At 53.6% G+C, this 22,651-nt stretch overlaps 1 protein-coding gene across 2 annotated transcripts; it reads right to left on the bottom strand.

Annotated features, from left to right (window-relative positions):
* Positions 1-12,098: 12,098 nt before the first annotated feature.
* ARSA (arylsulfatase A) lies at positions 12,099-16,303 on the bottom strand. 2 transcript variants are annotated; one of them, XM_012789493.2, is made up of 9 exons: positions 15,905-16,301; positions 14,594-14,850; positions 14,177-14,417; positions 13,845-14,063; positions 13,602-13,771; positions 13,188-13,312; positions 12,970-13,097; positions 12,659-12,761; positions 12,099-12,554 (listed from the first exon to the last, which is right to left on the bottom strand). In XM_012789493.2, the coding sequence occupies exons 2-9, from the start codon at positions 14,809-14,811 to the stop codon at positions 12,235-12,237; spliced, it is 1,524 nt and encodes a 507-aa protein (XP_012644947.1). In that variant the 5' UTR covers positions 14,812-14,850; positions 15,905-16,301; the 3' UTR covers positions 12,099-12,234. The 2 variants fall into 2 exon arrangements, with proteins under 2 accessions (XP_012644947.1, XP_012644948.1); XM_012789494.2 differs by lacking the exon at positions 13,845-14,063 and having other exon boundaries at positions 15,905-16,303.
* Positions 16,304-22,651: the final 6,348 nt, after the last annotated feature.

The raw sequence follows: 22,651 nt of genomic DNA, 5'->3' as shown, positions 1-22,651 counted from the left end.
GGCCCCACCTCCAGGAGGCTTGGCCCCGCCTCCACTCACATTGGTCCCGCCTCCACCAGGCCTGGCCCCACCTCCACCAGGCTTGGCTCCACCTCCACATGGCCTGGCCCCACCTCCACCAGGCTTGGCTCCACCTCCACTCACCTTGGCCCCGCCTCCATGTGGCTTGGCCCCGTCTCCACTCACATTGGTCCCGCCTCCACCTGGCCTGGCCCCACCTCCACCAGGCTTGGCTCTGCCTCCACTCTCCTTGGCCCCGCCCTCCAACAGATCTCCAGGTTTTTTCCATGGTTGGCCTTTCCCTCCTGGCTGGCCCTTAGGGCGGCTGTTGGACACGCGGGTGCGTCCTTCACCTGCCTGCCTTCCACCCCTCCGGCTGCTCCTCGGGTTTCACGGTCTCCTGGGCTTGGCCGCCCTCTAGGCCCCATCCCAGGCTTGGTGGGTCCTGGGGTGTCCCCCCCTGGCGCCATCCCTCCTACCCACTCGCTGGCCCCCGCATGCCAAGGGCCCCTGCGGAGACCACTGGGCAGCGGTGCACTAACGCTCCAGGGGTGCTGCCCCGTTTGGTCCTGGGCCGCTGCCTGGTGGATGCCACAGTCACTTCCGACTCACAGGAGCCCTTTCCCCTCCCACCCTGTTCATCTGTGTTCTGTGACCTGCGCTTTCCCAGTCACTGGCGCTGCAGGCCTGGGTGACCTTTGTCCTGGCCCTTGACCCTTAAGTCTGCCGTTTGCTCTATTTCCCCCACCCCTCCCCTCCTCTGCCTGAATGAAATCACCTTGAGGGTCCTCCTGGGTCTTTGTGTTACAAACAGCGGCCTCCACACTCCCTGCCTCTACCTGCGTCTGCCACTGCGCGTGCACCTGCTCGCAGGCCAGGATTTTCAGACCAGACCTGGGCAGATCGCGTTCTCTCCAACTCTGCCGCAGGCGCCTGTCAACCTCAGCCCTACCCGTCCCAGCCCGGTCCGCAGCACTCTGGCCTGGGGACCTCTGAGTTCCCTGTGGGCACCTGCTATCCTTCCCTATTTGTCGCTGGGTGACCCTCTGTCCCTCGCGCGTGGGTGAGGAGTCCCTCCTGCCTGCTCCGGGGAAGGCTGCCGGCTGTGACCCAGAGAGCCGGGGCTCTGGGCCTCCAGACCTGGTGTAGCTCCGGATCACAGCCAGAGGCCTTTGGAGTTCTGAAGATGCCGCCAGTACCCAAACCTAAGTTCTGCAAATCTAGCGCAAGGATAGCACCCTGAATAAAAACCTCGGTACACAAAAGTGTTTATTCCATTCTTGTTTAAAATAATGAAAGCATAAAAATAATCTTAATATTGACCAACAGATTTAGCGAAATTAAGGTATAGCTACCAAATTGAAATACTGGGCAAATGTGAAAAAAAGTGTGCTTACTAGCATTTGCAATAATACAGAAAATATTTGTTATGCTATTAAGAGAAAATGAATGTGCAGAATCATGCATAGTATGTGTTGGGGGCTGATTCTGGCAGTATGCTTTATACTAATCATTCACTATGGCCTGTAGTGTATGTGTGCTGCATGGCGCAGCCACAGCCGTAGCCAGTATTTTCTTCGGACACGGTTGCTGCCTTGGGACATAGCAAGGGGCCTGAGTTTCTGCACATAAACAAGAGCTGCCCAGCTCCCCCATGGTGGGCCCCCGTGGTGGGGGTCTGGAGGCCATAAAGATAAGAATAACATTCCCAAGGTCTGGCCCCGTGAGATGATTGGTAGTCAATGAAGGGTAAGATTCCTCAAGGGAGGAACGACCTAAGACAGGCACGATCACTGGGGCCAGCCACAATCTGGGAAAGAGAACAAGATATTCTCTGCATTGCTTAATGTTGTTTATCTCGGCCTTGGTTTTTGAGCTGTGTCTGGTGCCTTAAGTAACCACTTTGAGGTCTGAGATCTTTGTGACAATTGTTCCCTTTTGAAACAACTCCGGAATTGACAGTTATTGCTGCTATGCTCAGATGCTCACATACAAGGAACTAAACTTGTGTCTGGAGGGTATAAAAATAAAGCAACCAGTGCATTGGGCACTCGAGTCATGTACTGTCCTTGTGTGTCTGTGTCATTCTTTTATGTTCTGTGTTCATCCCCTGTCCTGTAAACGGGCCACAGCAGTATGCTAGAGATTATGTGTTGAAAAATACTGAAAGGAAACACACAGAATGTTAACAGTCACTTTTGCTGATGGTGGGGCTAAGGATGTTTCTCTTCCTTTTTTTTCTGCAGCAACTATGTCTTAATTTTTTTAAAGTATTATTTGCTACTTATTAGAGGCCTCTAAATGCAAACAGAAATATCCATGGCAAAACTAAAAATAAACAAATAAAGGTATATTAAACTCAAACAAAAAGTTATTTGGCTACAATAAAAATACCCACCTCATAGAATTGTTATAAGGCTTGTGCATGTTTGCCAGTCATTCATATAAACACCATACAAGGTAGAATTTATTCACATTTCAAAGTACTGGCTTTTCCGCTGGTCCTGGTGGCTCACTGTAATCCTAGTACTCTGGGAGGCAGAGGCGCGTGGATTGCTCGAGGTCAGGAGTTGGAAACCAGCCAGCAAGAGCGAGACCCCGTCTCTACTATAAATAGAAAGAAATTAATTGGCCAACTAATATATATAGAAAAAATTAGCTGGGCATGGTGGCGGATGCCTGTAGTCCCAGCTACTCGGGAGGCTGAGGCAGCAGGATTGCTTGAGCCTATGAGTTTGAGGTTGCTGTGAGCTAGGTTGATGCCATGGCACTCACTCTAGCCTGGGCAACAAAGTGAGACTCTGTCTCAAAAAAAAAAAAAAAAACCCACAAAGTACTGGCTTTCCATTATAAATAGTAGCCCGTATCATGATAGCCATGTTGGAGACTGAAGTAATAGAAGATATGTTAAAATCAACCATATTCACAACCCAGAGGTGACTATTGCTAATCTATTGGTGTATTTTTTCCAGTCTCCCTTATGCATGTGGGTTATATTTTATTTTGCTTGAAGGCAGAGGGAGGTGAGGAGAATCAAGAAAAAATTTAAGGCTGGGCACGGTGGCTCACGCCTGTAATCCTAGCACTCTGGGATGCTGAGGTGTGCAGATCGCTCAAGGTCAGGAGTTCGAAACCAGCTTGAGCAAGAGGAAATAGGAAGAATATAATTGGCCAACTAAAAATATAGAGAAAAAATTAGCCGGAGATAGTGGCGCATGCCTGTAGTCCCAGCTACTCGGGAGGCTGAGGCAGCAGGATCACTTGAGCCCAGGAGGTTGAGGTTGCTGTGAGCTAGGCTGATGCCACGGCACTCACTCTAGCCTGGGCAACACAGTGAGACTCTGTCTCAATAAAAAAAAAAAAAAGAAAGAATTTAAGGGAAAAGATTAAAGCACGTAGCAGGGGTCATTACAGGCACAGAGATATTGCAGGTTTGGTTCCAGACTGCTACAAAAAAGGAAAGATCACAACAAAGCAAGTCACAGGATATTTTTTTTTCCCAGTGTATATGAAAGTTATGCTTACAGTGTAATAATAGACCACTTACACTGTGGTCATTAAGTGTGTGATAGCGTGATGTCTAAAAATACAAAGTACATACCTTAATTTAAAAATACCTTATTGCTAAAAGAAACGCTAACAATCTTGGGTTTGTGCAAAGGACATTAGCAAAAGAAAAGATAAATAAAACAATAAAAGAAATGCTAACAATCATCTGAGCCTTCAGCGAATTGTAATCTTTTTGCTGGTGGAGGGTCTTGCCTTGCTGCCGACAGCTGCTGGCTGATCAGGGTGGCCGTTACTGCAGGCTGTGTCGGCCACAGCAATTTCTCAAAATAAGACAAGAACGACATTCGCCACAGCTACTGACTCCTCCTTTCGCGAAAGATTTCTCTGTAGCATGGGATGCTGTTCGATAGCATTTTACCCGCAGTAAAACTTCTTTCAACATTAGAGTCAGCCCTCTCAAACTCTGTTGCTGCTTTACCAACCAAGTTGATGTGATATTCTAAATCCTTCATTGTCACTTCAACAGCGATCAGAGCATCTTCATCAGGAGTGGATTCCACTGTCTTGGCTCCTCCGTAAGGAGCAGCCCCCAGTCCATTCAAGTTTTACCATGAGATTGCAGCAGCTCAGTCACATCTTCAGTCTTAAAGGGATGTTGTGGCTGGTTTGATCTTCTATCCCAGGGGTCCTCAAACTTTTTAGACAGGGGGCCAGTTCACTGTCTCTCAGACCGCTGGAGGGCCGGACTATAGTTTTAAAAAAAACTATGAACAAATTCCTATGCACACGGCACATATCTTATTTTGAAGTAAAAAATGGGCAAAAACACCCACATGTGGCCCACGGGCCGTAGGTTGAGGACACCTGTATCCTGACTACTAAAACTGTCCCCATATCAGCAATAAGGCTGCTTCTCTCCCTCCCTCCCTCCCTCTCCCTCCCTCCCTTCCTCTCCCTCCCTCCCTCCCTCCCTCCCCCTCCCTCCCTCCCTCTCCCTCTCCCTCCCTCCCTCCCTCCCTCCCTCCCCCTCCCTCCCTCCCTCCCTCTCCCTCCCTCCCTCTCCCTCTCCCTCCCTCTCCCTCCCTCCCTTCCCCTCCCTCCCTCCCTCCCCCTCCCTCCCTCCCTCCCCCGCCCTCCCTTCCTTTCTTTCTTTCTTTCTTTCTTTCTTTCTTTCTTTCTTTCTTTCTTTCTTTCTTTCTTTCTTTCTTTCCTGTCTCACTCTGTTGCCCAGGCTAGAGTGCTGTGGCATCAGCCTAGCTCACATCAACCTCAAACTCCTGGGCTCAAGCAATCATTCTACCTCAGCCTCCCCAGTAGCTGGTACTATAGGCATGTGCCACCATGCCCAGTTAAATTTTTCTATATATTTTTAGTTGGCCAATTAATTTCTTTCTATTTTTTGGTAGGGAAGGCGTTCTCGCTCTTGCTCAGGATGGTCTTGAACTCCTGACCTTGAGCGATCCTCCCGCCTCAGCCTCCCAGACTGCTAGCATTACAGGCATGAACCACCATGCCTTGCCTGCTTCACTTTCTTACCATTTGTGCATTCACTGGAGTAGCGCTTCTAATTTCCTTCAAGAACCTTTCCTTTGCGTTCACAACTTGGCACAAGAGGCCTACCTTTCAGTCTGTCTTGGCTTTCAACATGTCTTCCTCACCAAGCTTAATCATTTCTAGCTTTTGAATTAGTGAGAGACATGCAAGTCATTCTTTCACTGGAAAACTTAGAAGCCATTTTATGGGTTATTACTTGACCTAATTTCAATACTGTCGTATCTCAGGGAATAGAGAGCCCTGAGGAGTGGGAGCAGGGAATGACCAGTTGGTGGAGTCGTCAGAACACCCATAACATTTGTCGATCAAACTCGCCATCTTTATGGGTGTGGCTTGTGGCACCTCAAAACAATCACAAGAGTAACATCAAAGATCACTGATCACAGATCATCATGACAGATATAATAGTGGAAAAATTTGAAATACTTCGAGAATTACCAAAATGTGAACAGAGACATGAAGTGAGCACATGCTGTTGGAAAATTAGCACCAATAGACTTGCTCAGGGCAGGGGGGCCAGAAACCTTCAATTTGTAAAAAAAAAAGGCAATATCTGCAAAGTACAATAAAATGAAATGCAGTAAAATGAGGTGTTTCTATATGAAATGATATAGGTACAACGGAGAACGACGGTCTTATGTTAAAAAAAACAGACTGAAAAATACATGATTCAAAAATGTTCCAGTTGGCCGGGTGTGGTGGTTCATGCCTGTGATGCTAGCACTCTGGGAGGCTGAGACAGGCAGACCTCTCAAGGTCAGGAGTTCGAAACCAGCCTGAGCAAGAGCGAGACCCCGTCTCTACTATAAATAGAAAGAAATTAATTAGCCAACTAAAAATATATAGAGAAAAAATTAGCCGGGCATGGTGGCACATGCCTGTAGTCCCAGCTACTTGGGAGGCTGAGGCAGGAGGATCACCTGAGCCCAAGAGTTTGAGGTTGCTGTGAGCTAGGCTGACACCACGGCACTCACTCTAGCCTGGGCAACAAAGTGAGACTCTGTCTCAAAAAAAAAAAAAAAAAAAAAAAAGAGAATGGAGCCACTGCTGGAGTGCATCCTACCCTGGGGCCCAATAGGTCCTTCATCTCCACCTCTGCACTCCCCCACGCCCGTCATCCCACCCTCTCACACAAAAGACCTGCAACACCCCGACTCCAGCTGGGCCCAGTGGTACAGCCATAACCCCAGCACTTGCGCCCACACTATGCCCTATGCCCCAAGAAACACAGGGTTCAGCACAGATGGGCTTCTGCCCCCAGGATTGAGGGAGGTAACGTGCATGCTCCCTGGGCCTGAGAGCAGGCCCCTTGAGCCCACCACCACCAGCAATCCCACCCCCAGCAAAGCCACACTCGGCCTCCACAACCTTCCTCAGTCTAGGCCACTGAGGCACTTACAAACACTGCTGACATTGATTATAGCCAAAGAATTCAAGCCACACTACTGCACCCACCAAGAACCAAAGGCAAAGGATGCTACTCAACCAACACGATAGGTTCTACCTATGGGAAAAAGTCTTTCCCTACAAAAGCTACTCCATAAAATTGGAAGAGGGGACTGTTCCATTAGATGTGCAGGTATCAATGTAGGGACACCAGAAACATGAAAAAGCAAGGAAACGATACCATCAAAGGAACACAATAATTCTCCAGTGAAAAGCCCCAAAGGAAAAGAAATCTACGAAATGCCTGAAAAGGAATTCAGAGTAAAGATCTTAAACTCAGGCCGGGCGCCGTGGCTCACGCCTGTAATCCTAGCTCTCTGGGAGGCCGAGGCGGGCGGATTGCTTGAGGTCAGGAGTTCAAAACCAGCCTGAGCAAGAGCGAGACCCCGTCTCTACTATAAATAGAAAGAAATTAATTGGCCAACTAATATATACAAAAAATTAGCCGGGCATGGTGGTGAATGCCTGTAGTCCCAGCTACTTGGGAGGCTGAGGCAGGAGGATTGCTTGAGCCAGGAGTTTGAGGTTGCTGTGAGCTAGGCTGACGCCACGGCACTCACTCTAGCCTGGGCAACAAAGTGAGACTCTGTCTCAAAAAAAAAAAAAAAAAAAGATCTTAAACTCAGCAAGACACAAAAGCATACAGACAGACAATTCCAAGAAATCAGGAAAACAATTCATCATCTAAGTGAGAAATTCATAAAAGAGATAGATATCGTAAAAAAAAGAGCCAAACAGAAGTCTTGGAGCTAAAGAACCCAACGAATGAAAACAATTCCATTTCCAAAACTGTCTCAACCATTATTTGAGTTGATGACAAAAAGACAACATTGCTTTTATTTTTTGTTTCCTTTGTGAAAATTGGGAGCAGACAAGAGCAGCTGTCTCCTTGTGTTTACCTGGTGCATAAGGGCCTGCTGGCTCCCTGCCGGTCCCACCCCTTGCAGATGCCACCTCTGCAGAACCCCAGGGCTTCTATCCAGACAGAACCTGCCCCCCTGGAGTGCATGGCCTACAGTTCAGACCTTTCTGGGATCCCACGTGGAGCAGAGCCTGACTGACCACCCCTTACGATGCCTGGCAGGTTTGTTCTTACTCAGGATCAGCTGAGGAATATGGAAGAAATTCTCAAGAAGCCTCAGCCCCACTGGCCAAATTCTCCCCCTATCCTGCTCCTTCCTCAGGAACTTTCAGGGAGGGACTGGGCTGGTCAGCACACACTGGGAGGTAGTCAGTGACTTGTCCAGGCAGAAAGGGCAAAGGTGAGGAAGGAGGCCATGCTGTGCGGATGTGGCTCTTCCCCTAGGAGGGTCCAGGAGAGGGTGGCAGGCGGGCACAGGTGGGTGCCCAGGGAGCAGTCGCGGAGCCTCCGCCCCAAACACTCTGCACATCACACTGAACCCGCCTATGTCAGCCTCTGTGCCCCTAGACTTGTTCCTTGATGACAGCAGGGACCATTGAATGGTGTCGAATGTGTCCAATTCCACTTGCCCATCACACCTTTGCTAGGATCAAGAGGGTGGGGTGTTTGTATTTAATTTCTTTCTGGGCCAGTTAGCATTCTGTTGTCACAACCAACCTATAGAAACTGACTTTGGGTGACTTAACCAAAAGGAAATTTACTGGGAGTGTGTTGGGGACTCCCAGAATCAAAAAGAAGGCAGAACAAGGGGCGTTGAGGCGGGAGCATGACTCCCCGTGGGCAGCAACTCCTGCTCTTAGCCCAGCCCAGCTCTGCTGTGGACAGAAGAACCTACCACCAACCCCCGCTTGGTAGGGTCCTCACCACCTTGAGATCCACTTCCTGGAGTGGGGCGGGCAGCCGGACTGAGGGGCCTATGGGGCTAGAATCCCCAACAGGGAATCAGACGCTCCCTGAGGGGGAAGGCTCTGGACCCAACGGCTGATGTGGCCCCTGGTTCCCTGTTGTTACAGTGTCTGCAAAATGATCAGGGAGTGTTTCCATTCTTGCTGTGGAATCCTGGACTCGACCATCACCACCTCGCCTCCTCCTTTAAGGGGCTGGTAGCCATGTCAGCTTGGATGACCCCTGGGGGGTCTCTTTCCCTTGGGTCCGTTTGTCCTGAGGCTGCCCCTGGGGGGAGGGACCCAGCTTTCCCTTGTCTGCCTCCTCCCAGTGGGGCCGCGGGGCTGGGGTGGGGCTGGGGCTGGGGTGGGAGCTGCAGTTTGCAAGCAGCCATGGTGCCCAGCGGGAGGCGGCTCATGCCTTGAGCCTGCTTGGGCTGCATGCTCCCCAAGGAGGGGTCTTTTTCTTCACACAAGGGAGCCAAGGAGGCAGGAGGGGGTAGAGCCATAGTTTCAAAGGTGACAGGATCTATCGGACACCCGAAAGGCATTGTCCAGGGTGCAACGAGCGGTGCCGTTAGAGTGGAGCGCAACGCCCAGGGCTAAACGCATGCTTTGCACGAGCACGGAGGACGATGTGGGGTGTGACGCCCAGCAGACAGCACTGCCACCTGGGCCTGCGAAAAGCAGGGTTGCTCTAATGAGCGCACGTTACTGTTGTAATTGAAATTCTCAGGGAGGAGGTGGATTTGGACGTGACTCCGTGGAAGCGTTCCCTGTGCGCCCCCTTCTGGTCACTTGGGGCCCGGCGCGCGCCCGGCGGGGAGGGCGGCGCCCGGAGGCCGTGTCCCTGCAGGCTCCGCCCGCCCTGTCCGTCACGCGACCCGGAAGTCGCCGCTTCCTTCCTAAGGCGCCTGCGGGAACCACGGAATCAGCATGTTCGTTCTGTCCGTTCCAAAACACACGTAACCCCCGCCAGAGGATACCGGCGCCCTGACGAAGCTGCTCTGTGGGAGAGAAAACCCGCGAGCCTGGTGAACGGTTCATTTCAGGCTAACGGGGAAGGTGCTGTTTTTTTAAATCAGCAGTCGCAGTGAAGAAAGGGAAGTGCAGGGACATCGTAGACAGTGTTTGGGGTCACAGTAATTCACACAGTGTGAATGTGTGTACAAATATGCATGTGTGTGTATGTATGTGTCCCTGTGCGTATGTACACGTGTGCCTTGTGCACACACTTGAGGGTGCCTGTACATGTGTGCACCTGTACGGGTGCCTAGGTGCATGTGTGTGCAGTTGTAAGTATACATGTATGTGTATTTCTGTATGTGTGTACATGTGTGTATGTACATAATGTATGTGTATGTATGAAGAAGGTGCATTGGGCTAAAACAGCTAAAATGATGAGAAGCAAGCACTTCTACATGAAAATGAATCATAACAAAACCGAAAGAGGAACTGGAGGGTGGGAGGGCCTGCTTCTCTCTCCAATCCTGGGTGCAGAGGGTGGGTCTGAACACCCCTCCTCAGATCTCAGGCAGCAGGGAAACATCACTGACTGGCTTAATTCTCCCCCACCCTCAACCCTTGATTATGTTCTTGTATGACCAGGTACTCATCCTTTGCAGCATTTAATATGGTTAGATTTTTACTGAAATATAAAATGCACAATGACATCATGAAGTATGCACATCTTAAGTGTGTGGCCTGATTGCTTTATACCTATGTGTGCACCGTATTACGACCCCCTAAATCAAGATAGAGACCATTTGTAGCAGCACCCCCAGGTTCTCTGGTCTCTGCTCAGACATTAACCATGCACTCCACCCTACAAGAGGCAGTGACTTCTGTCACACAGAAATCCCACATGTATCTGACGGCCTGAGGCTACGCCCATCCCTTTGCTAGACCGAGAGCACCATGTGAGCAGGGTGGGTCTTCCCTGACGACCCATGCCCACCACTGCATGGTGCTGGTGGGATTCACACAGCAATGCACATTGTCCAGGTGAAAAGAGCTGCAGCAGCAGAGCTGGAAAAGCTGCCTGCAGGTTGTACCTAGCGTTAGTGTTCATCTAGTTCTTGCTGGAGGGTTGGCATGGACCATGCACCTGTTCAGTTCATCTGTCCTCACCCCAAACCAAGGCCCTATTTGGGACCAGCACCTTCACTCAGACCACAACTGCCTGTGGGCCCTCCTTGTGCCAGTGTCAGTGGCTTCTGGGTGCTGCAAGGAAACCGTTGCCCTATGGGGGCAACTCCTAGACACAGCAGGATTTGGGGCTGTGGTCAATGTAGCCCCCAAACCAGATTAGCACTGATGCAAGAGTTGTGTGGCAAAGATGGAGGGTCCTTGGCACGCTGTCTGACACCACAGGTTCACACGCACGTCAACCACACACTCCATTCACAGGTCACATCCGGCAAGGCTGCTTTTGGGTGTAAGTAACAGCCCACTGGCAGTGGCTTAAACAGAGTTTATTTTCTTACACTTGGAGCTCTCCAGGCAGGCAGCTGGAAACACCTGTTTAGCAGCTGTATGTCCAGTCAGGGCCAGTGACTCTGCCGCAGCATGGTCCCCATCCCCTCCCCCCAGGGACAGCCCCAACCTTTCACTACCAGGACTCTTGGTGACGTGCTGCTCCTGGACCAATCATTACATTGTGACTGGCTCAGACTGGCCACTACTCTCCTAGGACAAGGAGAGGCTGCAACCCTGAGGTCAAGGGGCCTTTGCCCACCACTGAAAAAAGTGGGGGGCCATTGGTAAGGAGGGGTGTGGCTGTTTAGTAGGCAACAAAGCGTTTGTCATGGGGAGACATCTGCACACCCCGACAGCTCCCCTCTCAACCAACACTAAGGGAGCGCGTGCCATCTGGGCACACGTGTGGGCCTGACGCCAGCACACTATGCCACACAAACACAGACGGGTGATCAGGAGGTCCCTCACTGCAAAGGAGACCAAGGCAGGATATTGCTGGGAGAGGGAACAGCCACACCAGCCCACCAAGAGTGAGGGGGCAAAGGGGTGCAGGCAGAGGCAGGCCTCAGGACATAGCAGGCCACCATAGGACTTTGGATTTTATTCTGAGTATGATGAGAGGCCTGCAGAGTTCTGAGCAGGGATAGATACTCAAATCCAACCTGACAGATGTTTTTAAGAGATCACTTAGCTTGCTGGGTGGAGAATGGCTTATATCAAGTCAAAGATGAAGCCAGGAGACAGAAAGTGTGTACGCAGGTGGAATGCAGAGCCTTGGGAGGGTGGAAGGGGGCCCAGCGGGGTCGTCTCAGGAGCTGCTGATGTGCCTTCCTAGGAGCTGGCAGGGCCCCCAGGCCCCTCATCCCCACCTGCAATGTGCAACTCATACCTGCCTTCAGACAGGTTTCTGGCAAGAACCAAGGCAGCCTAGTTCCTGCGCCTGTAAAAAATGCTTCTTCCTGGGGAAAACCCGTCTCTCCCAGGCACTTTGCATCTTCCGGGTCTTCTGGCCACCATACCCTCGCACCCTTCCCACCCTGTTCCTGGCACTTAAAAGCACTTAGTGCTGTTCCCATGAATGGACGTGTGCACACGTGCACTGACACACGCAGACCACCAAGGTGGTGAGGCAGCCTCTAGAGCCAGGATGCCAGGGTTCAAATCCCAGCCCAACCTCTTTCTGGAAGGGTGACCTTGGACAAGTCCTAAGCCTGTCTGTGCCTCAGTTTCCTCATTTGTATCACACGGGAACAGCAGGGTTGCCTCACAAGGTTATCGCAGGATTGGATGAATTATCACACCTGCAAGTCTCAGCTGGTGTTATTACATTATCAGGTACATGCTACTTCCACACACCTGCACCCCCCACATTCACAATAATGAACCAATGAACTGTCACATGCCCAGGCCAGGGTCTCCCTGTGGACTGGGCCAGCGCCCTCAGCCCTGGGTGTCTGGGCACTGGCAGCAGGTTGGGTGGGGGGTGCAGCCAGGCTGGCAGCAGATCTGCAGGGTGGGGTCCTTACCCCGGGCAATCTGGCTGGGACTGAAGGTCATAGCTGCATCAAACTGGGCCTTGAGTAGCTGCATCTTCTTCAACACTCGTAGCATTCCAGGGGTGATCTCAGCCACAACCCCCAGAAGGTTGTAGTTCTCACCAGGGTCCTCAGACAGATTGTAGAGCAATGGGGGCTCATGAGCAGTCAGGGGGCTGGCCGCGTGGCAGGCAGGGTCTGGAGTGGTGTCGCTGTGGATGGAGCCTAGGGAGGGGCCAACTCTGTGCACAGGTCAAGAGCAAGAGGAGGGGCCAGGGCTCGGGGCTACTTGGGGGCAGCAGGGAGAAGGGTGCAGGGGAGGAAGTTACCCTGGGTGAAGAAGTGGGCCTTGTACTTCCCATTCCGCACAGCAAACACCCCGTGGACATCATCCGGGTAGGTCGGGTAGAAGAAGAGAGACTGCCGAGGGCTCTGGGGGAAAGTTGGGGGTCACGGGTGGGAGAGGCCGCAAGCACTGCACATACTGGAGCTGCAGCGCTTTTTGCCCACCCAGGAACCCGAGGGGTGTCGCCACTTGGAAGCCACTCAGCAAAGGAGAGGGCAGACACGCTCTGGGCAGACACCCCAGGGAGGGCAAGTGCCGGGGCTGAGGAGCCAGGATCAGGGGTCACTGGCCTACCTTGCCTGTGCCCAGCAGCACGGAGCTGAGGTCAAAGCCATCCAAGGTGACATTGGGCAGCGGGGCCCCAGTCAGGGCTGCCAGGGTAGGCAGCACGTCCAGGGAGCTGGCTAGCTCATGGGTCACACCTGGGGGCAGGGGTTGCTCCGTCACTCAGTTCACCATCAAGGTTGGAGGGTGGGGCCAGGGCTCTGCAAGGACAGGGCCTGAGCACTGACCGGGAGTGATGTGGCCTGGCCAGTAGACCACGGCAGGCTCTCGGATACCCCCCTCGAAGGTCGTCCCCTTTCCGCACCGCAGAAGGCCAGAGCAGCCACCTCGGGTCATGCGCATCGTCTCAGGTCTGGGAGACAGGAGGGGGCCGTCAGGGCCTCTGACGCAGTGACGGTGACCACTAGCTCCACACTTTTCAGTGACAAAGGTTGCCCGGAGATGACCAGCCTGGCCCCGCCCCTGGCCTACCAAGATCAGCACCTCTGAGCACATGTGGCCCCAGCCTCCCGACTGCACTTTTGGGTCACTGTAACATGGCCAGCATCGCCTGAGAACTGCTTATCCCACTATGTTTCCAGCTAGCAGCTGTGGGCGAAGGACCCCGGAGCCCGGCCTGTGGCAGAGCAGCGCTGGCATACCCATTGTCTGAGGTGAAGATGACCAGTGTCTCTTTAAGCAGTCCCAGGTCCCCTATGGCAGTCATCAGGGCCCCGACAGCCGCATCTAGCTCCATCAGGGAGTCCCCAAATGGCCCACGGCGTGAGCGCCCTGCAAAGCTCTGCCCACTGAACTGGGGGTAGTGGGTGTGCTGGGGGCAAAGACGGGAGTTAGCACTGGCAGGGGTTACAGGCAGACAACAGGGTGGGGCTGGGGCCACTCACGTGGGATGCGTAGTACAGGAAGAACGGGCGGCCTTGGCACTGGGCGTCAGCCATGAGGTCGTGGGCGAAAGCTATGTAGCGGGCCTCCAGGCCGGGCAGCCAGGGAGGCTGCGCCTCCACGGACAGGTTGGACAACAGTGGAATGGGGACCAGGCCCTGGTCACAGCTGCCCTCACAGGGGGTGGACGGCGGGAAGCAGGTCAGATTCTGGCAGGGGCCCTGAGGGGGCAGCTCCAGTGAGGGTCTGGGCTAGGGGTAGGGCTGGGGGGAGGTCAAGAGGGGATTTGTGGGAGGTGGGCAGGGAGGGTGGCTGAGGGCTCTGCAGTTCATACCTGGTCGTGGGAGTACGGGATGCCTAGGAATCGATGGAAGCCCTGATGGGGGGGCAGGAAGACCCCCTCTGGCCCCACCCCAAGGTGCCACTTGCCAGCCATTCCTGTGAGGTAGCCACGGGCTGCCAGGACCTCAGCCAGGGTCACCTCCTCTAGGGGCAGGCCCCCCAGGGAGCTAGGCTCCAAGACTCCAGGGTACATGCCTGTCCGAACTGGGAGCCGGCCGGTCAAGAGGGCAGCCCTGCAAGACAAGTCCCAGAGCCCGTCAGACAGACTGAGACAAACATGGGGTGGGGGAACAGAAATGTGCACTTCCCCACAGAGAGACTGACCCCTCTCCTCCCCTCCTGCCATCCAAAGTCAATCTGGTGGGAGGAATTGGAAGGGCGGCGTAGGGGTGGGGCCCCCCTTGCTTACCGGGAGGGTGTGCACAGAGACACAGGCACATAGAAATCTGTGAACCGCAGCCCCCCTGCAGCCAGCTGGTCCAGGTTGGGGGTGATGGAACTGGGGTGCCCATAGGAGCCTAGGTCCCCATAGCCCAGGTCATCAGCAAAGATCAGCACAATGTTCGGTGGGTTGGTAGCGGCCAGGCCTTTGGCCAAGACCAGAAGGAGGGCCCACAGTGCCCTCATGGCACACGGTAGGTACAGATGGGCCTGACCCTAGAGACCCTTGAGAGGGAAGGCAAAATGGCTCCAGCAGGCTCTTCCTGAGACCCCAGAGCCAGGCACCACCCTCCCCTGACCTGAGACCCCAGGCCCAGGCACCACCTTCCCCTGACCTGAGACCCCAGACCCAGACATCCCCTCCCCTGACCTGAGACCCCAGACCCAGGCACCACCCTCCCCTGACCTGAGACCCCAGACCCAGACACCATCCTCCTCTGACCTGAGACCCCAGACCCAGACACCCCCTCCCCTGACCTGAGACCCCAGACCCAGACACCACCCTCCCCTGACCTGAGACCCCAGACCCAGGCACCACCCTCCCCTGACCTGAGACCCCAGACCTAGGCACCACCCTCCCCTGACCTGAGACCCCAGACCCAGACACCACCCTCCCCAGACCTGAGACCCCAGACCCAGACACCACCCTCCCCTGACCTGAGACCTCAGACCCAGGCACCACCCTCCCCTGACCTGAGACCCCAGACCCAGACACCACCCTCCCCTGACCTGAGACCCCAGACCCAGGCACCACCCTCCCCTGACCTGAGACCCCAGACCCAGACACCACGTCCCCTGAGACCCCAGACCCAGACACCACGTCCCCTGAGACCCCAGACCCAGACACCACCCTCCCCTGACCTGAGACCCCAGACCCAGACACCACCCTCCCCTGACCTGAGACCCCAGACCCAGACACCACCCTCCCCTGACCTGAGACCCCAGACCCAGACACCACGTCCCCTGAACTGAGACCCCAGAGCCAGGCACCACCCTCCCCTGACCTGAGACCCCAAGCCCAGGCACCACCCTCCCCTGACCTGAGACCCCAGGCCCAGGCACCACCCTCCCTTGACCTGAGACCCCAGACCCAGACACCACCCTCCCCTGACCTGAGACCCCAGACCCAGGCACCACGTCCCCTGACCTGAGACCCCAGACCCAGACACCACCCTCCCCTGACCTGAGACCCCAGACCCAGACACCACCCTCCCCTGACCTGAGACCCCAGACCCAGACACCACGTCCCCTGAGACCCCAGACACACATCTTCCCCGACCTTGACGACCCGCTTCCTGAACTCCCCGACAGAACCGGGGCGACGGCGGCCTGGGCTCTAACTTCCCAGGGACCCTCCAGGGCCAGGACAGCTTCAGCTGTGGAGCAGAGATCGGCTCCTCCTCGCCTAGCAGTCCCGGCTCGGGCTCGGGGCCGGGCATAAGTCACATGACACTGACCAGCGGCGCCCTGGGCGCCGGGACGAGGGCTGTGGGGAGCCGAGGACGGCGGATCCCGGACAGCGGCCGCTTCCGCCTCGGTCCCGGCCCGCCCCGTGGCCCCGTGACTCGCGAGGCTGGGGCAGGCCCGGCCGGGCCTGGGGCGGAGCCGGGGCGAAGCGGGAGCGAGGCGGGGAGGGGGCTGAGCGCAGTTGTGCGCGCGGGCGACTCCGCCCCTCTCTGCACCCGGAGGCCGTTGGCCGGGGCGGGGCGGGGACAGGGGCCTCGGGGGCGGGGCCGCTGGGCGGGGCTGGGACAGGGGTCTCGGGGGCGGGGCCGCTGGGCGGGGCGGGGACAGGGGTCTCAGGGGCGGGGCCGCTGGGCGGGGCGGGGACAGGGGTCTCAGGGGCGGGGCCGCTGGGCGGGGCGGGGACAGGGGTCTCAGGGGCGGAGCCGCTGGGCGGGGCGGGGACAGGGGCCTCGGGGGCGGGGCCGCTGGGCGGGGCTGGGACAGGGGTCTCAGGGGCGGGGCCGCTGGGCGGGGCGGGGACAGGGGACTCGGGGGGCGGGGCCGCTGGGCGGGGCGGGGACAGGGGACTCGGGGGGCGGGGCCGCTGGGCGGGGCGGGGACAGGGGACTCGGGGGGCGGGGCCGCTGGGCGGGGCGGGGACAGGGGCCTCGGAGGCAGGGCTGCTCGGCGGGGCGGGGCCTTGGGAGCGGGGCGAGGCACAGGGGGCGGGGAGGGGAGGGTGAGGCCGCGGGGGTGGACAGGGTGGGGGCGGGGCCGCAGGGCTGAGAAGGGAGGGGCATGGGGCAATAAGGGCGGGGCACAGGGGCCAGGGGTACGGAGGGCGGGGCATAGGGGCGATGAGGGCGGGGCACAGAGGGCGCAGGGGCGGGGCCTCGGGGGCGGGTCTTCCCCGTGGGGCGGGACCGTGGGCGGGGCACAGGGGGCGGTGCGGGGCAGAGGGGCGATAAGGGCGGGGCACAGGGGCCGCGGAGGCGGGTCTTCGCCATGGGGCGGGACCGCGGGGCGTGGCCCAGAGTCCGCGGGGTTGGGGGGGCGGCCGGGTCGCTCCCATTTCCCCCCTCGCGCCGGTGCGTGCTCAGTGCTCAGCGGCCGGAGCTCCCCGCGGGGAGAAGGGCCCTTGCGCCCCGGCCCTCCGGTGCTGGGAGACTTGGGGGCCTTCTTTAAAAGACCTGAGCCTTGGGGGTGTTAGGGGTACTCTGTGAATCAACAAATCCGAGGGAAAGCAGTGGAGCCCAACACACTGCTGGCTTTTCCTTCACGACTAGCAAATTCTTCCAAGCCCTTACTCCTGCACACCCTTGTGTGCGCGTCTGCATGTGTGTCTTCTTTTTTTTTTAACCACTCGGCCATTCTGGTTGCATGTATGTCTTCGTGTGGTGGGTGAGGAGTGGTGTGGGATGTGCACTGTGTATGTGGTGTGCGTGGGGTGGCGTGGGGCGTGCGTTTGGCCTGTGGGCATGTCTCTATGTGTGTGTGTCTGGGGTTTGAGGGGTAGTGTGTGTGTGGGGTGTGTGTGTCTGGGGTTTGAGGGGTAGTGTGTGTGTGGGGTGTGTGTGTCGGGGTTTGAGGTGGGATTGTGTGTGTGTGGGGTGTGTGTGTCGGGGTTTGAGGTGGGATTGTGTGTGTGTGGGGTGTGTGTGTGGGGTGTGTGTGTCGGGGTTTGAGGTGGGATTGTGTGTGTGTGGCGTGTGTGTGTCTGGGGTTTGAGGTGGGATTGTGTGTGTGTGGCGTGTGTGTGTCTGGGGTTTGAGGTGGGATTGTGTGTGTGTGGCGTGTGTGTGTCTGGGGTTTGAGGTGGGATTGTGTGTGTGTGGCGTGTGTGTGTCTGGGGTTTGAGGTGGGATTGTGTGTGTGTGGCGTGTGTGTGTCTGGGGTTTGAGGTGGGATTGTGTGTGTGTGGCGTGTGTGTGTCTGGGGTTTGAGGTGGGATTGTGTGTGTGTGGCGTGTGTGTGTCTGGGGTTTGAGGTGGGATTGTGTGTGTGTGGGGTGTGTGTGTCTGGGGTTTGAGGTGGGATTGTGTGTGTGTGGGGTGTGTGTGTCTGGGGTTTGAGGTGGGATTGTGTGTGTGTGGGGTGTGTGTGTCTGGGGTTTGAGGTGGGATTGTGTCTGTGTCTGGGGTTTGAGGTGAGATTGTGTGTGTCTGGGGTTTGAGGTGGGGTGTGTGTGTCTTGAGTTGAGATGTGGTGTGTGTCTTGAGTTTGAGGTGTGGTGTGTGTGTGTGTGAGTCGTGTTTGAGGTGTGTGTATGTGGTGTGTGTGTGTGTCTGGTGTTTGAGATGGGGTATGTGTGGGGTGTGTGTGTATGTGTGTGTCTGGGGTTTGAGGTGGGGTGTGTGTGTGTCTGGGGTTTGAGGTGTGTGTGGGGGTTTGAGGTGTGTGTGGGGTTTGAGGTGTATGTGGGGGTTTGAGGTGGGGGGTGTGTGTATGTGTGTGTCTGGGGTTTGAGGTGGGGGGTGTGTGTATGTGTGTGTCTGGGGTTTGAGGTGGTGTGTGTGTGTGTCTGGGGTTTGAGGTGTGTGTGGGGGTTTGAGGTGGTGTGTGTGTGTCTGGGGTTTGAGGTGTGGTGTGTGTGTGTCTGGGGTTTGAGGTGTGTGTGGGGGTTTGAGGTGGTGTGTGTGTATGTGTGTGTCTGGGGTTTGAGGTGGGGTGTGTGTGTATGTGTGTGTCTGGGGTTTGAGGTGTGGTGTGTGTGTGTCTGGGGTTTTAGGTGTGTGGGGGGGTTTGAGGTGTGGTGTGTGTGTGTCTGGGGTTTGAGGTGTGGGGGGGTTGAGGTGGGGTGTGTGTGGGGTGTGTGTATATGTGTGTCTGGGGTTTGAGGTGGGGTGTGTGTGTGAGTTGTGTTTGAGGTGTATATATGTGTGTATATGTGTGTCTGGGGTTTGAGGTGGGGTGTGTGTGTATGTGTGTGTCTGGGGTTTGAGGTGTGTGTGTATGTCTGGGGTTTGAGGTGTGGGGGGGGTTTGAGGTGAGGTGTGTGTATGTGTGTGTCTGGGGTTTGAGGTGGGGTGTGTGTATGTGTGTGTCTGGGGTTTGAGGTGTGGTGTGTGTGTGTATGTGTGTGTCTGGGGTTTGAGGTGTGGGGGGTTTGAGGTGGGGTGTGTGTGGGGTGTGTGTATATGTGTGTCTGGGGTTTGAGGTGGGGTGTGTGTGTGAGTGTGTTTGAGGTGTATATATGTGTGTATATGTGTGTCTGGGGTTTGAGGTGGGGTGTGTGTGTATGTGTGTGTCTGGGGTTTGAGGTGTGGTGTGTGTCTGGGGTTTGAGGTGTGTGTGGGGGTTTGAGGTGGGGTGTGTGTATGTGTGTGTCTGGGGTTTGAGGTGGGGTGTGTGTGTGAGTTGTGTTTGAGGTGTATATATGTGTGTATATGTGTGTCTGGGGTTTGAGGTGGGGTGTGTGTATGTGTGTGTCTGGGGTTTGAGGTGTGTGTGGGGGTTTGAGGTGGGGTGTGTGTATGTGTGTGTCTGGGGTTTGAGGCGGGGTGTGTGCGTGGCGGTCATGTTTGAGCCGTGGTGTGGGCGTGTGTGGGATCTGGTCTGCTCGGGGCTACACTAGCAGGGAAGAACCCGTCTGAAGACAGCATGGCTGGGTCCTAGCCCCATCACTGGATGACCTTGGACTTAACCTTTTTGGCCGTGAAGGAAACAAAAATATTTTACCCCGAAATATATTTCCTTGACGTAACTCAAGATGGCTATTCAGAGGGCATGAAAAACTGAGAACAGCTAAAAAGCCGTCTTTCGTTGGGGAGGTGTGCATCTGTAGAGAAAATCTGCGTTGCTACAGCCAGGCTTTCTCTGAGGCCTCCCCTTGTCTGGTTCAGAAAAGATTAACAGAGCCTGACACGTTCATAGGCCTGAAAGAAACATGGATCATTTATTCTGTCTGAGGGCTGCTACCTGCAAGGTTTCGTCCGTATAAGAAGACCACCTTTTCTAGCCAAGCCGCCTCCCCTCAACCTGTTTTGCCAGCGTATGAGCCCCCATTCTTTCTGTTACCCCAAGATGGTGTATAAACTTCCGAACCCCATGGGGGAGTGGGGTAATCACTGTGTGGCTGGCCCCGTGCATATTGTCTTTTATTAATCTGCCTTTTGTCAGTTGATTTTCAGTGAACCTTCGGAGGCTAAGGAGAGGTTGGCGTAGTTGGTAGGAAGATCACAGCCACCTGCTCTTCTAGGAGCTGCAGTCAAGGGGACCCAGGACCTGACAGGCTGGCAGAAGGGTAAGAAAGTCTCACCAGCCCGGCTCTTGGCCTCTCTGTGGGATAGACAGTTGCACAGACAGTAAAAAAATCACTGTCTTTTCCCTCTCCAAAATCTTGATTAATGGGAGGAAATGATTTATGTGATTAATCTTGGGTGTAGCGACTCTGGTGTACTTTTTGGTATGAATATCATATTGCCTGATCCTTTCCCCTCAGAAATTATCTTTTCCTTTGTATTTGTCTTTTCTGAATGAGAGTTTTTTGTAGTGTTAATAAGAGAAGGTAAAAGATTTTTGTTCACCTTTTGAGTAAGCAACAACAAAAAAAAGGGGGAGAGTTTGCCTTATACTGTCTTTATTTATTTATTTTTAAATTTTTTTTCCAGAGGTGGGGTCTCGTTTGTTGCCTAGGCTTGAGGGCAGTGGTGTGATCATAGCTCACTGCAGCATCCAACTGCTAAACTCAAATGATCCTCCCACCTCAGCCTGCCACGTAGCTGAGGCTACAGGTGTGTACTACCACACCTAGCTAATTTTTCATGCTGTCTTTATTAGTTGTTTTGATTGCTTGGAAAACTGAGCTTCCTCTCTAGCAAAGAATAAAGATTTTTGCTTTTTGAAATCTTTTATCACTTACCGCTTTGGTTAAATAAATATTATTTTAAATGACTATTATTTTACACTGGCCCATGTAAAATTCTATTTTGATCAAGTGTTTTAAACCTTTCTTATTTTAGTTTTATTATATTTTTTAGGCTAGTCAAGTGAGGCAGTGGGAGTGGACAAGGAACAGACAACGAAATCTATAACTGGTTGTGATAAGTTAGTTGTAAGCACCACTGCACTCAGACCAGCCTTTTTAATTTCACTATTATTTTAAACCTTTGATATTTGACAAACTTCCCAAAATCAAATTTCAAATTTTAAAATTAAGTCTTTTTGACCTCATAACTATTGGACATTCCAAAAATAACCCTCGGAAAGCCCAAGAAAGATATATTAGGCTTATTTGGTATGTAAAAATTATATGTGGAACAATGCCAAATAAGAAATGGCGTTTAGCCGGGCGCGGTGGCTCACGCCTGTAATCCTAGCACTCTGGGAGGCTGAGGCGGGCGGATTGCTCGAGGTCAGGAGTTCGAAACCAGCCTGAGCAAGAGCGAGACCCCGTCTCTACTATAAATAGAAATAAATTAATTGGCCAACTAATATATATATAAAATTAGCCGGGCATGGTGGCGCATGCCTGTAGTCCCAGCTACTTGGGAGGCTGAGGCAGCAGGATTGCTTGAGCCAGGAGTTTGAGGTTGCTGTGAGCTAGGCTGACGCCACGGCACTCACTCTAGCCTGGGCAACAAGCGAGACTCTGTCTGAAAAAAAAAAAAAAAAAAAGAAATGGCGTTTACCTTTCTTTGAGTTGTATTTATATAAGTGTATTATTAATGTGTTCCAAAATTGTATGAGATTCCTAAAATTCTGTTATGTCTTAGTACATTATCAGTCATAATTATGATTATTCTGTTAAATTGTTGTATGTAACAGAAATAACCAAATTTCTTTGTCAATTGCATCTTTAATCATGGCTATTCTAAGTCTTTTGTTATCTATAGGCAATTATTGTTTTACTTTGATTCTTCTCAAAAAACAATAATCAGCTACAGTCCAAAATTTGCTTCTTTTTAAAGGAAATTCATGAAAAGGACCCTGATAAGTACTTTTGAATTCAGGTTGCTTTTTTTCCCCCTCAGGAAATATAAAATTCTGTTTTCTGATAACTTTGAAGATCATACCATTGGACCAGGTAAAAAATTTCAGAACTCTAAAAAAAAAAAAAAAAAAAAAAAAAGATGGGTTCAGGAAGACTGCAAACCCTGCACCAAGCAGACCAAGAATTAACTGGGTGGCGCTGACGTGAGAGAGGACAGAAATGATTTTTTAATGACTTTTTGTTCGAAACATTGATAATTTTTTTCTTCTTTTTGTTTGTCTCTCTCTCTTTTTTTTTTGTTTGATGATTCGTTTTATGTTTTGTTTTCTAGATTCAAGAAAACTTTTTTCTCTTAAGCTATTTATAGCTTACAGCAATTGGGTAAAGTATACTTTTGTGAACGAAATTGAAACATTTACCTTTCTCTCTACCTGATTTATTTTTTGAGTGAGTGCCGTGGCGTCAGCCTAGCTCATAGCAACCTCAAACTCCTGGGCTGAAACAATCCTGCTACCTCAGCCTCCCGAGTAGCTGGGACCACAAGCATGCGCCACCATGCCCAGCTAATTTTTTCTATATATATTAGTTGGCCAATTAATTTCCTTCTATTTATAGTAGAGACGGGGTCTCCCTCTTGCTCAGGCTGGT

This window comes from Microcebus murinus, chromosome 10, assembly GCF_040939455.1.
Source record: "Microcebus murinus isolate Inina chromosome 10, M.murinus_Inina_mat1.0, whole genome shotgun sequence".
NCBI classification, from domain to species: Eukaryota; Metazoa; Chordata; class Mammalia; order Primates; family Cheirogaleidae; genus Microcebus; species Microcebus murinus.
This window is presented reverse-complemented; position numbering and strand designations above follow the sequence as displayed.

Coding starts and splice junctions, on each gene's coding strand:
- ARSA (XM_012789493.2), bottom strand. CDS start 14,811: ATGAGGGCACTGTGGGCCCTCCTTCTGGTCTTGGCCAAAGGCCTGGCC. Junction 14,418..14,593: donor TCTCTGTGCACACCCTCCCG/GTAAGCAAGGGG, acceptor CTTGTCTTGCAG/GGCTGCCCTCTTGACCGGCC. Junction 13,313..13,601: donor ATCTTCACCTCAGACAATGG/GTATGCCAGCGC, acceptor CCTGTCTCCCAG/ACCTGAGACGATGCGCATGA.